The sequence below is a fragment of the Talaromyces amestolkiae genome, assembly GCF_001896365.1.
Source record: "Talaromyces amestolkiae strain CIB chromosome Unknown scaffold9.1, whole genome shotgun sequence".
Classification (NCBI taxonomy): Eukaryota; Fungi; Ascomycota; class Eurotiomycetes; order Eurotiales; family Trichocomaceae; genus Talaromyces; species Talaromyces amestolkiae.
In genome coordinates this window covers 301,502-316,343 of record NW_024468045.1, presented here as the reverse complement: position 1 = coordinate 316,343, position 14,842 = coordinate 301,502, and the positions used below count along the sequence as shown (strand labels likewise).

Here is a 14,842-nt window from a genome sequence, read left to right as displayed (position 1 = left end):
CCAACACATTGTTTGTAATCATCGATACCAACGACCAAAATCCCGTACCTATAATCAAGCATCTATAACGATGTCAATACCATCATCATCATCATACCCTGGACCGTCTTCTGAACGATATGGTGCCCCCTCAGCCCTAACACGTTCATATCCGTGCAGCCGAAGGACCTACGTAAGTGGCCCCCTCCATCGGAAAAGATTCACCAGTACTCACCACGCTGTCGGGAATGTGCTGGCCAGTTAGAAAAATGGTTATGGGTATAATATTAGGTTTGCAATTGTAAGTACAAACATCATTTGAAATCAGTTTGACGCCTGAGTCGAGGGTGTCACCTGAGTAGTTTCGGGGTTGCTTTGTGGCCTATCGTTTGTGGTGGTGTGAGGTTTGTTGATCGATTAGTGTCTGATGCAGAACTTCACGTCGATATAATTGAAGTAATATACGAGGTGAATACCTTTGCGAGTAAAAGACTGCAGACTGCTTCGATGTTGAACTACAGTGTAGGTATAGTTAGGGTTATGTATGTGCTGCGTGGACTTGCCCAACACAGTAACCTTGACTGGCCGTCTTCGGACAGCTGTATGTATTCTACTACGTAGTTTAAAGGTCAGCGTCAAGCAGCTAGATAATACTGACGAATAACGAGGAACCGATTACTTAGCTTACCGTCCATGGATGGAAGACAAAAATCCCTCACAAATACAGGATTCACTCCGTCTCCGTAGTGTATTCAGAATACGCAAGCGAGGAGACTAATTTCCACGCCGCGTGTATGTGCGCATACATACCACTAGTCTAGTACAACTTATTAGTGAGTATACTATGATAGTTACACACTTAACATGCAGCATGCACCTCGCCCAAGACGGATTATCTTGGACCTGTAGAGTACGTAAGTCGTCAATATGATAGAAGATGACCTCGGGATTGTGATCGCGTGGTCTGGCATGGTTAGACACATGAATACATGACTAACTTGTCAATAATGCCGATTCTGTGGTTTCCCTCCCCATTCCCACTGTGCGCACTGCCCACAGTCCACTATCGTCAAAAATCGTAGCGATCAACCGAACTTGGCTTTCACTTGGCTTCCATGCGAAAGTGTGGACTGTTGAAGTTCGGTTAGTATGCCGACGAGTAATAATAGCAAGTAATAGTATGTATGTGCGTATACGGTCAGTGCGTAGTCGTATCACGTCAAACCAACTTAGTTACAAGCTTAATTTCGCTGTTTCCTTGGGCCAAGCCGTCAATTTCAGGGACAATTTTTCCTTACGTGCACTGGCAGTGGAGATTTCCATTTTGTTTCAAGGTCCTTTGAAATTGACCGCTTTTTCTCTCCCTTCAATATCCCGCTTTACAGAGACTTTTTACAAACCTACCTCATACTTCAACTTTTACTCAAGGATGTATTCTGCATATTCATCAAAATGACCTTCCATCATATACTCCCCCGCTTTTCAAAACTGCGCTTGTACTGCCAAAAGCAAAGCTCGTTACTCGACTTGGTACGTGCATTACTCACCTTCGCACTAGAAAACCTAGTGTGGCCACTAATCCACGTCGCCTGATGCAATGATTGGTCTGTTTGATGCATAACATGATCGATCGGCTGCTACAATCTGCAGTGCTTCTTACTACTACGGTTTGGTATTAGCCTGCTTTTGACCTCGAATTTTCCGTTCGGTTGTGTTTAGTATTGACCTAGTTTAGATGCTTGGTTGTATGCACCAAGCATGCAGATGCTGCATGTTTTCCTAGAACGGCAAGGAGCAGAGCTGCTGCTTGCCTTGCTTGGACAGCAGTTTTTCTCCGAGGTATATCCAGTAGCAGTGTTTATTGTTTAGGTTGATGAGTTGTTCGCACTCATAGTCTCTCTTAACTGTCTGATACTTCATGGTCGTCGACATGCATGCCAATACTGACTACGCAGGAACAGCATGGCATGTTATCGTAGCTGAGCTTTCTCCTAGAATTGTTTCTCGGTGAAGATGGACCATAGCAAGAACGAGTTGTATAAACTGAAAATGCTCACTGTACAGTGAAGGACAACCGAGTTGGGGTCGGGTCGAGGGAGCATGGTTTCACCGCTCTTCTGTCTGTATAACGTGATCCAAACAGTCCCAAGGTTCGCATAGAGATGTGAAACTGTTAGCCATCTGATTTCTGCTCTGCTTGATCCCTGTTAATCAATTGAATGTTAATCTGATCGGACCGTGCGTTTCGATGCAACAGTTAATCGGAGATCTGCTTCGGAGTATATTCTGCAATCTTCCTTACACTGGGCTTACAGAGTGGACCTTGAGGTCGTCCCTCGTGATGTCATGTTGTCACCATTCAGTTTTCAGATTTAAGGAGAATGGATATCTTCCTTGCTCGAGTAATATTCAGAGATGAGTCGCGTTTCATATGGTTACGCTCCAATTTACTTGCCTAAAATGGAAGGCTGCTGCATTCGGCGACCACGCGCGAAACCCTAGGCACGTAGCGGTTAGCAACGAGATCGACATCCTTCGTCTGCTTTGTGGCACGTTATTATCGTCTCAGATATAAACAGAACAATGGAATGAATCTGATCGGCCGTTTGTCTTGGTTGCTGACTGCTGACTCGTGACAAAATTATCCACCGCCTTGTTAGGCGCCGCACCAAAGCAATATACAAAAATAGCCACATACTTGGCAGTCAGAACGGACGTATTATTTACCACGTTTACGTACACAAAAGAAATAAAAATGAGGAACAGTGGCTATGACTCGAGAATCGGTGAATCCTCTCCAGCAGCTGAAAAGTGAAAACTACGCTGAGTAATAATCCGATGAGGTGACTAGCAACCATCGCTTAAATGACCAAGATTACAAGTTTGTCGTATTCCGAGGGTAAGAGCAGGTGATTACATAAGGCAATTTTCGTCAATTCACGAATCGCAGCGATGGACGGCCCTCCTTCAGGCTTGCCGCTCAGCCTTTGTGGCTGGKAATGTTTCCGTTCTGTGACAAGATCACCACGGCGGACTACGGTCATCCGTATGTACTGTACATGATTACATCTGTATGTATCACGTGACGTGTTGCCTGTTTGCAGGTTTTGATGAAGTATTGTCAGTTCCTCACAAGGAAACAGGGCATCTGATGGAGTAAATGAACTCTGAAATTTCTCCCGACCGAGCCAACAAAAAGCAAGCCATCCGCAGGAAAAAAGAATAAGAAAAAAGTGGACAAGTGAACGGCATCTGACAAACGAGAAAAAAGCCGCATACTGGAAGACAGAACCAGCAAGTCAAGATGGGTCACGGTACGACATTCTGAGTTGGCGAGTCTCCAGTTTTCTTTTGTGCTTGGTTTCCCATTGTCCAGGTACGTAGTTTACTATAGTAGACTGCTCAGTAACGGGACGTATTGTAAGTGGTAAAGTATGAAACGGATGGTAAGGAACGAATGAAACATCGGAAGCGGTCTGTTTTGTAAGCAGTACCATTGGTGGACGTCTCCGCGGGCCTTCCTGAACAGGAAAAGCGATCGGTAGATACGAGACTAGCCATATTGAGAGCACGAGGCATGGTGGCGATCCAGTTGTCTGTCTGTAAAATACACGTAAGAAAAATTCTTCCTACGTACTAAGTGGTAGTATGACTGTATGAGGCTTCCGTAAAGTTCCCGAGCGTTAAGCAGGCTGTGCCGCAGCACTAGGCAGTGCGCGTACGGCTCTCGTAATGATACATGCAGGGTGCATCGATTGCCCCAACTCGTTTTTACCACCCGTACTTGGCTCCGTACCACTCATTCATCATTCCTCTTTCCCCATCTCCAATCCTCTTTCTATTACTTTTTCTTTCCCAACGACCAAAAAACCCACTTTCTCCCTCTCATTCTACTTGCTCGCCTGCTGCTGGCTGTCTGCTCGGATCTCTGTGCTTTGCACATCGCTGCATATCCTTCGACTATCACCGCGTGTTGGAAACTTGTCTACCTCCAATTGCCTCTATTCTCCCCCTCTCTGTGAACTTCGACAACCAACCAACTCGACTTGCAAACCTCCTTCAAGATGTTGCCCTTCATATTATGACAATCTGCGTCCTGCTTGGGACATCCTTAAAACAAAGTCAACCTTAAGAATCTGTCGGTTCGGTTCGAGTTTGACAAATTTATCCAACCTACAACAAACCGACACATATAATCTGCACTTCGACTCTCAGATACACATCTCTGAAGGTCTCCGGTGCACATAATGACTCACCATCAACGCCGTGATCGCCAAATACCGAAACTACAAACCATCTTGAAGATGGTCTTTTCATCAGATCAGCCCGCAGTGTCTGCAGGGCAAGAGGTCGAGGTGGTGGACGACTGCGATGAGCCTCCCGATCAAAACCGTTTACACAACCGCCCCAATAACGACCAATTATATATCAAAGCACACCTGGCGCCGGAGAAGAAAGAGTCATTGCTCACTCGAGCTCTGAAGAGTCCTGAACTCGGTCCCGTTGATCGAGTCCGAAAAGCTTCCTATCCTACCAGCAACGCTAGCGGTCACTCTACTGCTGAACTGACTAGTGATGGCGATCTCACCAGCCCGACCTACTCGAATACCTCCAGCCCACCACATATCTCAACACTTCATTTGGCTCCCGTCTTGGAAACAAGGATAGCTTCACCACCTTCGGATCCCACCGAATCGAAAATTGAGGCTGATCTTGGCCGCAAGCGTTGTATCAGCTTTGCTTGTACAGCTCGGCAACCAGAACGACCCAAAGAACCAGAGAAGAAGCTGAAAATGCCCGAAGAGAGTGACGCGACTGACGCGCCTCAGCGCAAAACGAGATTGACTTTCGTTTGTCCTTCACGGCAAAGCGAGACCAGACCCACTGCCAGGAGATCTCCATCGTACACCTCTCGTGCAACTCGCTCGCCCCCGCCAACGTCCCGTCGAACGTCTCCCTCTAAACAAGTCGATGTTGCTCGTGTCGCAGAGCCAGCGCCTGTGAAAAAGCCTGGTAGCATACATATGACTGGTCTTGGAGAGTTCAAGCCGTCAGAAGAAACTCGCTTCCACGAATTCGCCAGTTCGCTCGACGAGGTCGACGAATGGGTAGCACAATCGACCGAGCACCAGGGGAAAATGACATTGGCCGATTGCATGAAGAAAGAAATGGCTATTCGAAAATTAGGAGAAGAAGCTGAGGCTGAAGCCATTGCCGAAGAAGAAGAGGAGGACGAGATGGAAAACGAAGATGACGACATGGTAGATCCGGATGACGAAGAAGAAGACACAGTCCACGACTTTTCTTCTGACGACGGCAACGAATCAGATAACGAAGCTGGTTTCGCCGACTCGGATGACGAGAGCGATGGCAATTCTGAGTACGAATTCTGGGCACCCTCGACAACAACCGCCGCGACAAGCGCTGATAATCTGGATATCGTGCGTCTTGCTGTTGATCGCCGGAATTCGAACACATCGATCGATTCATTGAAACACGAATATAGCCGACCTTCATCATCGATGGCCGGGTCTAGGAAAACCCGCCGCCCGATCAATATCCCTCGAGCTCAAACTCCCGACTTGCCGGACAGCACTGATTTCGTGTGCGGAACACTTGACGAGGACCGTCCGCTAGAGGCAGCTTACATGTCATGCATTGAAGAACGACGTCGCAAAAAGCACATTCCTGTCCCTCAAGATATCGACCCTAGTTTCCCGACCACAGATCCCGAGGACAACGAGGACGACGTTGAAGAGAACGAAGATGAGGACGAGGATGACGATGGCGATGACGATGTAGCGGTTGCTGCTCGAATTGAAGAGGATCTTTTGCGCGGCAGGTCCAAGGGGACAAACAAAAAGACATCCCGGACGTCCCCCCGACGCGTTCACTCTCCGGCTCCACGCGCACATGGACAGGTTTCGCCGAAACGTATGAAATCTCCTGCTCCTAAAGCGCGACATGTATTGGCTGCTGGATTACCTACAATTGCCATTCCAGTACGCAAGACTGGGTTCAATATCACAGGTCCCGTTCAGCGTCCTCATTACAGTCGAACAAAGTCTCTACCTCGCACGCCGAACCCATTCTTCAAAGGCTTAGAGCAATCGAGACTATCCGGTCAGAACATGTCCACCTCTGGGAACGATGTTGACGGACCAGTCTCCCGCAGTCGGGAACTGCATACGCGCGGGCCCATTGATATCATTCAAGGGCTGGAGCGCAAACGACAGAAACGAAAAGAAAAGTTCTGGCGCCAACATTGCCGCAAAGCCGCTGCCAAAGAACACTCTGAGCGACGTGTAGCGCGCGGCAAAGGCGCCGAACGTATGAAAGAGCTTGGTCTTGAAGTGGCCGAGCGATTCAAAGCATACGGCGTTGGCCAAGATACCCAATTGATGCTGTCTATTTGATTGGCACTGTCTCTGATTTTTACCTTTTTACTTTTAATGTACATACTAACATCTTATTTTTCTTATTCTTTTACATAAATTCTCAGAGCATGATGTTAGGTGACTACAGCATCGTTGATATGAAATAAAACATTCACATTACATTTTCTTTTCTTTGCATTGGTTGGGTTGTCTTCGCATTGCATGGTGGTTTTATGAGGCGAGCAATTTTCGATATATACCCCCGCATGTCGAGTATATAAGGATGTCCATGAATAACGAATTTGACTTTATAACTACTACATAATTCCTCTTTCTCTCTATGAATTTGAATAAATCTCGCCACATGATCGAGTGGCAATCTGTGAGGCCGACTGGCGGCGAGACGGAGCCGAGCACTTGGCTGTGATTGGCCTGGACAAATCAACGGCCGACACCTCGCTAGTACCTCAAGTAAACCTCGACTGAGCACTCCAGTGTTTCTCTTATCTTCGTCAGTCAGTCAACACAACGCCAACCAACGAGATTATTTCTCTGTTTGCACCGAGGCAACGCACACGCAAACGACGATTACACGGTTTTTACGACGGCAGTTTCTTTTTCCTGGAGGACAAGTAGCGACTAGACGGCATCATGTGGATTATCAACTGGTGTAAGTAGCGTCCACCACATCGACGATCTCGACATATCCGAGGTATCGATATTGTCACGGATGCAGAAAGAGAAATGAATGACTGATTGAATTTTGGCGATAGTCTACGACGTCCTGGCCTCGTTGGGCCTGCTCAACAAACACGCCAAACTTTTGTTTCTCGGACTCGATAATGCGGGAAAGACGACGCTGTTGCACATGTTGAAGGTACATCTGACGCCTGGCGCGAACAATATTTGAGTGCGATGAATGCGATACTGATGGTGGATAGAATGATCGCGTGGCTATTCTCCAGCCCACTGCTCACCCTAGTACGTACACCAATACCGATATAAACAAAGGAAGATGGCTTAACTGAAGGAACAGCATCCGAGGAACTGGCCATTGGAAACAACCGCTTCACCACCTTTGATCTCGGTGGTCATCAACAGGGTACCTCCCTTTTCCCTCTTTTCCTCTCTCCCAAAGCAATAAAACCAATGCTGACGCATCTGATACAAAAAGCTCGCCGCCTCTGGAAAGACTACTTCCCCGAAGTAAGCGGCATCGTCTTCCTGGTCGACGCCAAAGACCACGAACGCTTCCCGGAATCCAAAGCAGAGCTCGACGCCTTACTCGCAATGGAAGAACTCTCCAAGGTGCCCTTCCTCATTCTCGGAAACAAGATCGATCATCCCGATGCCGTGAGTGAGGATGAGTTGCGTCATCATATGGGTCTTTGGCAGACGACAGGTAAAGGCAAGGTTCCGTTGGAGGGAATTCGGCCTATCGAGGTTTTTATGTGTAGTGTTGTTATGAGGCAGGGTGCGTCTCCCCCTTTTTTTTCCCCTTCTTTTTTTGTCTGGCTTGATGAAACGAGTGCGCTGATTTTTGGATAGGATACGGAGAAGGTATCAGATGGCTCTCGCAATACGTCTAAGTTCTCGCCTCCAGCCACAGCTCACCTACAGTGTCATGAGTATTGACCCAGCCTCCGACATGACATCAAGCAGCAACTAGCTACCATAATCTAGATCTACTCCTCTGTGCCCTTGTGATACTCAGTCTTGTCTCTATTAACCTATTCAAACATGCAACCTTTCTTCATTTGCTCTGCTCTATTCTTATTGTTATTGTCGTCGTTTGAGAAGCGAGTCTATCAATCCAGCCATTAAAATGAAATAAAGTACACAAATCATATCAAGTCAGTCAAACAAATCAAGAAATATCAGATTTATGATCTCGTATGATGAAACAATACAGTACACAGAATAAAATGCTTGCCAGCTTCATGCATTGCTGTTTCTACGAGGTCAGTTTGATATTTTACTACGTAAAATCATTGAAGATGGTGACATGACAATTGGCGTTGATTGCATGACGTAAAAGGAACCTAAACCTAACCTGACAGTCGAAAAGAAGAGAGAAGAAAAAACACAACACTCACAAGAGGATAAGAAAAAAGAAACAGTCGAAGAGAGAAGAAAATGCTAAATCAGTCAAGAACCAGAGAAGAAAAAAACCAAGCACTTGTCCCCATTTCCTATCCTATCCTATATCCATGTCCATATCCTATGCACTGCATCGCATGGAATCACACAATACACATTGAGATATGAGATAAAAACACAATAAACACACAGCGCCATAACTTGCGGGTTCAACTGGTTCCTTTTCTGTCCTTTCTCATGATCGTCACCCCCCCAGCTCAATAACATACGCAACAATATCAAATGTTCATGCGCGGTGGTAATTCGTGTCGTGGTCAATGTTCATCGAAAGGAACGATCCGACTCTGGAGGTACAATGGAGGGAGGCGATGGTCGGACCAGATCCATGGAACGAAAATAGTAAAACAAGGTAATTAATGTAGATTGGTCCGGTCCGATCGTATCGAGATGCGAGGTCGAGTCGGTGAGCGTTGCTGAGTCGGTCAGGTCATGGCGATCGTTCGAGTCAAGGAAGTCGGGGTGTTGAACCGAAGTGATGTCAATCTGCTGTTCTATTTCCGTCCGAACCTGCTGCACATGGAAAAGCTCGTATTTACTTCTTCTTCTGCTTTCGCGGAGGAGTGATGGGTCTGCCAGTGCTTATACCCCCGTGAACGTACTTTTGTTTCTTTTCGGCTGGTTTCAGAATCTACTCAATTAGCTCATGTCATGTCATGTATTAGAATGGTGAGAAGACAAACCTGGAATGAACAGAGCAAGCTCTCATCCACACTCATCATCGCACCGGCGTTGTCGAATTCACCGCAGTAGTTGGGCGCACTGAACAGGGTCACTAACTGTCGCTTCGAGAAGAATTCGTAACCGTCCTCGACGACTTGGTGGGCTCGGCAGATCAGGTCCATGTCGTGTTTTTGCAAGAAACGAGACACAACGTCTGGTCCAAACGTAAACGAAACACCTCGATCATTCTCGCTCCAACCGGTGATGTCTTTGTCGGGATCGGACCAGAGGAGATCGCAGAGCAAACCGCAGTCGGGAATCTATTAAAGTCAGCATGTTAGATTGAGCCAAAGCTCGTCCTCTTATCCATAGTGGATATTCCTTCACAATAACCTGAGACCTGAACGAAGAAAAAGAAGACTTACATCAGTTGGACGCATCACACGGCGAATCTGCTCCATGGAGTTGAGATCCGGACTCAAGCCTCCGTGCATGGTGAAGATCTTCTCGTCGATAATGGCGGCAATGGGCAAGCAGTTGAAGCAATCGGTAAAAGTCTTCCAGAGTTTGATATTGTAGCGACGCTTGCACTCATCGTAGAATCCGTAGATACGGTTGATCGAGGCGCATTCGTGGTTACCGCGGAGAATGAAGAAGTTTTCGGGATATTTGATCTTGTACGCAAGCAACAGGCAGATGGTCTCGAGGGACTGCTTGCCACGGTCGACATAGTCACCAAGGAAGAGGTAGTTTGCCTCGGGAGGGAAACCACCGTACTCGAAAAGACGTAGAAGATCGTAGTATTGGCCGTGGATATCACCGCAAATCTACACCGCAACAATCAATCTCTGACATCATCGCCTGCAAACAAAAGTGACGAACAAAGAAACAGACGTACCTTGATGGGCGCTTCCAGTTCGAGCAGAATGGGTTGTGAAATGAAAATTTCTCGTGCCTTGGTACACAAATGACGAATCTCAGACTCCAGCAACTGCACTTGTTTTCCAGGCCGGCTGCCCCTCACTTCCAACAGTCTATCAATGATAGAGTCCAAATCCACGTCCTGGTCAGCCATGACGTGCGACTTTGAAAGAGAAAATTAGGCGGGGAAGAGGAGAGAAGCGGAGGAAAGAAACGAATGGATGGGGAGCGCCCGACTGATCTGTTGGATGTTAGTAAGTGGTCGGTCGGCTCGGATCACGCATACGAGGTCAAGAACACGACGAGCGCAATCCAGACGCGTTGTGACCGATAAATAAAACAGTAAAAAAATCGACTGACCTAGAAAATCGAGTCCCGATAGAAATGAAAAATCAAAACCTCCCAGATGTTTGTGGAGTCGCAGAGCACGCAACGATTGAATCGAAAACGTCGGCAATGATAGGCCAGTAGGCCTGCCTCAAGATGCAAGAACTTCCGCTCCCTTTCGATGGATGAAGAATCAATGTAGAAAGAGAAATAAGATTGAAGGTCTCGAGTCCCGAACGACAAGTAAGCAGCAGGCAGCCCAAATCAAATTTTCTCTGCGATAGACAGCAGCGAGACGGGTGCGACTAGAATTTTAATGTAGAGAATTCGAACGAGAGAATCGAATCGTGCGCCGAAGACGTGTGGTGATGATCACTTAGTTGTAGAGCGTGTTGACAAAGTGATGGTCAGTAGCACAAGGGAAAACCGGGTTGGATATCCTTTTTTTTCTTTCGTCTCGCTCGAGTCAACGGTAATAGGCCAATCTAAAGAATTTGTGAGAAAGCGAAAATTTTTCTCACTCTCAGATAACACTATTTTCGAAGTATCTTCACTTTTGGAGGCTGTGGGCGATGGAACGATCACGGTGGGTGGCGTGTTGAAAGAGTAAAAATCCACGCAGGCGGCAGAGTAAGAGAAGAGACTTCGGTCTGGTGGTTCAAGGGCGTCGCGCGCGGGTAACGGCGAAAGGGAGGCCAGAAGAAACGCGTGTTACTGCCCGACGTTAGGAGTCAGGCTAGCGGCTGATAGATATGATTTATTGAATTGGCTTCAAATTAAAAAGGGGAGCATGTAGTAATTGCAAAAGAGCAGTCAGTGATAAGGTGAGAAGCCTGAGGGGAATGAGTTTGCTGCAGACGAGGATAAGCTGAGGGGCGTGGATGAATAATGCATATAAATTGTGGTCGGCACTTGCCATTTCCCTCTTCCCTTCTCGCTACGACTCTACATACACAACACTTGTACTGATGATTGTTGCTATTACTATCCTCCGTAGTACTCTTGACACAATTGTCCAAATTGACAAAACACCCCCTCCGACATGAACAGACAGACAGACAACGTACACCTGTGTACATTCGTTACCCTAACGCGCAACCCATCTATCTCCATCGCGATCTAGATTCTGTTCCTCGACGACTGGGGACAAACAGCCCCTCTATCCCCTCTTCTGATGTACCACCTCTTCTATCCATGGCTTACAGAAATATGGTTCTAGAATCGATCGGCCCTTGAGTCACGACTGAATCATTGCTCTGGACAACCAAGTACCGTATGTTGTAGGGTGACGAATAGCTAGTTTTGAACTATAATAAGACACAATCGCTAGCTACCTAGCAGTTTTGAAATTTTGTTCAATAGTATATCATGCTAAGGAGAATAGACCGACTTGATTTGTGAATCATAGCCGCCGGGAGACAGCCACTGCACCCCTAGATCTTCCATGTAGCTCCGAGGTACACTTGAGCGTCAGTGCTTTTGTTATTGGCTACGTCTTGTTATATTGATACGTTCAAAATGCATCCATCATTCATAGCAATCATATCTAACATACAAAGCAATTCTCTGTATAAAAACCAACGCAAACAAGCTTACAATCAAATAGCCAAACCAATGACTTGATAAATCAAGAACCAATTCCACCGATGAGAGGAGACAGAACAAGAACGATGTCATGAACAGCGCCGCCCAACAACACGAGCGGTCTAACAAAAGCACAGAACAAGGCGAAACGATGTTTTTGTGAACAAAGACAATTACTAAATCATCAGAACATGCCCACCCAGATAAACGATAAAGCAGAAAATCAAACTCCGTTAAATGCATATGCAATTATACAATCAAAAGTCCAAAGACAAGGGTATAATGATTCTTCAAGACCACGGGTATATGTAATAATCGACGCGTCGATATGGGGTGTGTATAAAGCGTGTGTGGATCATCCCACTGTCCGCCCACTAACCAGCAAGTGGCTCTCAGGACGACTGACGGCATCTGGTCGAATCATGGATGCGTCAAAGACTGTGCCTGTACGCGGAACAGCCGACATGTTCGTCTGTTGAGTCTGCCAGTTCCCCTCGTGAAGCACGTTGAGCCAGCTATTGCTGCTGCTACTGTTGCTATTGTGCACAGCTTCTAGTCGTGGACGAAAGATGTTGCTCTCACCACCCAGACTAAAATTGGCGTTCCAATCTATAGCATCCTGCTTAGCTGGTACAACTTTCTGATTTTGAGATACAGGTTGAGTGATTGGCTTTTTCACCGGTTCAACATCAACAGGCGATATGGTAGCATCCTCCTTCCGTTTCGTCGGTCCGCTCGGGATGAATGGATCGACCAAAACAGGAGGATTGGGGGGTAGGGGTTTATTTTGAGATGAAGGAGAAGTGAAAACTTGCGTTACAGATTCTTCTCGAGACAAATCGACAATGCGTCGACGATTGCCTCTTTTGCGGTGTGTAGTCCCAGCAGTCCCTGTGGCTTCTGTTGCTGCTGCAACGGCAGCGGCGGTGGTAATGTCTTGCGACAAGAGTTCCTGACGCACTGGTGCTGGCACCTTGCTCACAGTCTTTGCTGGCTCGAGTTCGACCGGTCGGACAACCGGTGCAGACTCTGGCTCAGCAACACGATCTACCAGTTGCTTTCGTTCACTGTATCCCGGACCGGAAGCATCGATTATGATGTCTTCGGTGAATCCAGGAGTGCGACGGAAGAGATTAAATATCGTGACCCGATAATTCGAGTGGGTTTTAGTGAACGGATTGCCCGACACCCAAATCTCTCGTATTTCAGGGAGACCGGTCAACCGGGCGATTTCAGTAGGATCTGTCAGATTGTTGTCTCGAAGGTCAAGGCGCTCCAGCGAAAGAAGCCGCTCAATTCCAGCGAGCGATGACAAACGGTTTCCACGAAGGTTGAGAGCAGTAATGGCGGGCAAAGGATTCTTCGCAATCGACCGAAGTGAGTTGATCATGCAATTGGAGAGGTTCAATGCTCGCAGCGCCACCAAACTAGGTAAGCTGTCAGGGATTTCAGCAAACAGATTCGAAGACAAATCAAGTGAGTGCAACGTGTTAGCAACGGGCATAAAGCAGTCAGATGGCAAGGTCGTCAAAGAATTGTCAGCCAGTCCCAGATGGCGCAAGAAGCGCCATTTGGTCGGAGGCAATACCCCAGCTAAGAGGTTTGACGAGCTGCGGTTTCCATGGAGCGAAACTTCGCTCGAGTTTGAGCTGCCCGAGCTAGATCGCGCTACTTTGTTGATTGAATGCCCTCGAGAGTGCCGGTTTTGAGTGTGCTGCCTTGACGACGTCTGCGGTCTGGTAGGAGAGTAGCTGCCGGTTCGGCGGTGACCTCGTTCGCCTTCAGATCCTCCTCTAATCATGGGAATAGATTTGGGACTAGTACTAGTCGCCAGGTTGTTGCTAAGACTAGGGGAGCCTGGCGCCGAAACGGGCTTATGAGTGTTACTGGTACTACTGGCGTCGTCATATTTGTAGACTGGCTGCGGCGTGGTTGCCATGCTACCACCAGGAATAGGTGAAGGGTAAGATTTCGACGGGCGGCGTCGACGCTTGTCAACATCGTCCAGAACGATCTTGGTCAAGAGATCAGTCGGGTCATTGATGTTGGCCCGTTTCAAGGTCAAGGTGCGTAGTTGCTCCGACAGTCTGTCCCAGCCATAAAAGGAGCGATAGTCGATATCAATGATCTCAAGAGCACTCAAGTTCTTGAACGCATGCAGCGGGACTGCAGTATCCAGGGGAAACTCCTCGTAGCCGCGGATAAGGCGAGCTCGACGATCCGGAGCGAGGCGCAAACAGGGGATCTTAGTGAATGCGGAGTACAGATACTTCAGGTCGGCATCCAAAGCAGCCTTTGCCTTTTCGGATTTGGTGACGGAATCTTTCGAGCCGAGTCCAAAGGAGGACCAGACGGCACTCATACCCGACATGACACTACGAACGCTGGATACGGAATGGATAGAGTCGCGATCGCCACGAGTACGACGTGGCTGATTCAGGAATGACACATATGAGGAGGATGAGTCATTGTGGATGTTCTCCAAGCGAACATTCATCGAGCCCACCGCGATGGAGAGGTCCTCAAACTGAGAGAGCAGGTAGAACAGGTGGTGCGGGGTGAGTGTCAGCTTGGCTGGTTTCACGTTTTGCGAGGTGAACTTCAAGGCGCCAAAGGAGAGGGCGGCGGCCAGGGTAGATGAGGTAGAGGATGCATAGTTGTTGGAGGGGACGGACTGGCGTCTCAGCTGCAGGGCGTTGGCCAAGGCTTTTTCATGAGTTCGCACGAAGCTGGCGAGGTTCTATACCAAATATATGAGTAGCCGTCCTAGAATAGCGAAAAAAGAAACCCACCTTGATGAAAAGCTGACCGTCCTCCGAGTTGAGTTTCTCCAT

The 14,842-nt window shown here is 47.6% G+C and overlaps 4 protein-coding genes across 4 annotated transcripts; 2 read left to right on the top strand and 2 right to left on the bottom strand.

Moving 5' to 3' along the window:
• Positions 1-4,226: 4,226 nt before the first annotated feature.
• BHQ10_005144 (uncharacterized protein) lies at positions 4,227-6,395 on the top strand (the record flags this gene model as incomplete). Its single annotated transcript, XM_040877588.1, has 1 exon — positions 4,227-6,395. One exon carries the CDS (start codon positions 4,227-4,229, stop codon positions 6,393-6,395), a length of 2,169 nt encoding a protein of 722 aa, XP_040733648.1.
• A 612-nt stretch (positions 6,396-7,007) lies between these two features.
• Positions 7,008-7,945, top strand: BHQ10_005143 (uncharacterized protein; the record flags this gene model as incomplete). The annotated part of the gene is made up of 5 exons (XM_040877587.1): positions 7,008-7,026; positions 7,130-7,233; positions 7,298-7,337; positions 7,393-7,830; positions 7,905-7,945. The coding sequence occupies 5 exons, from the start codon at positions 7,008-7,010 to the stop codon at positions 7,943-7,945; spliced, it is 642 nt and encodes a 213-aa protein (XP_040733647.1).
• An 832-nt stretch (positions 7,946-8,777) lies between these two features.
• On the bottom strand, positions 8,778-10,251 carry BHQ10_005142 (uncharacterized protein; the record flags this gene model as incomplete). The annotated part of the gene is made up of 5 exons (XM_040877586.1): positions 8,778-9,060; positions 9,116-9,144; positions 9,197-9,496; positions 9,602-10,003; positions 10,075-10,251. The coding sequence occupies 5 exons, from the start codon at positions 10,249-10,251 to the stop codon at positions 8,778-8,780; spliced, it is 1,191 nt and encodes a 396-aa protein (XP_040733646.1).
• Positions 10,252-12,363: 2,112 nt separating this feature from the next.
• On the bottom strand, positions 12,364-14,842 carry BHQ10_005141 (uncharacterized protein; the record flags this gene model as incomplete). The annotated part of the gene is made up of 2 exons (XM_040877585.1): positions 12,364-14,748; positions 14,801-14,842. The coding sequence occupies 2 exons, from the start codon at positions 14,840-14,842 to the stop codon at positions 12,364-12,366; spliced, it is 2,427 nt and encodes an 808-aa protein (XP_040733645.1).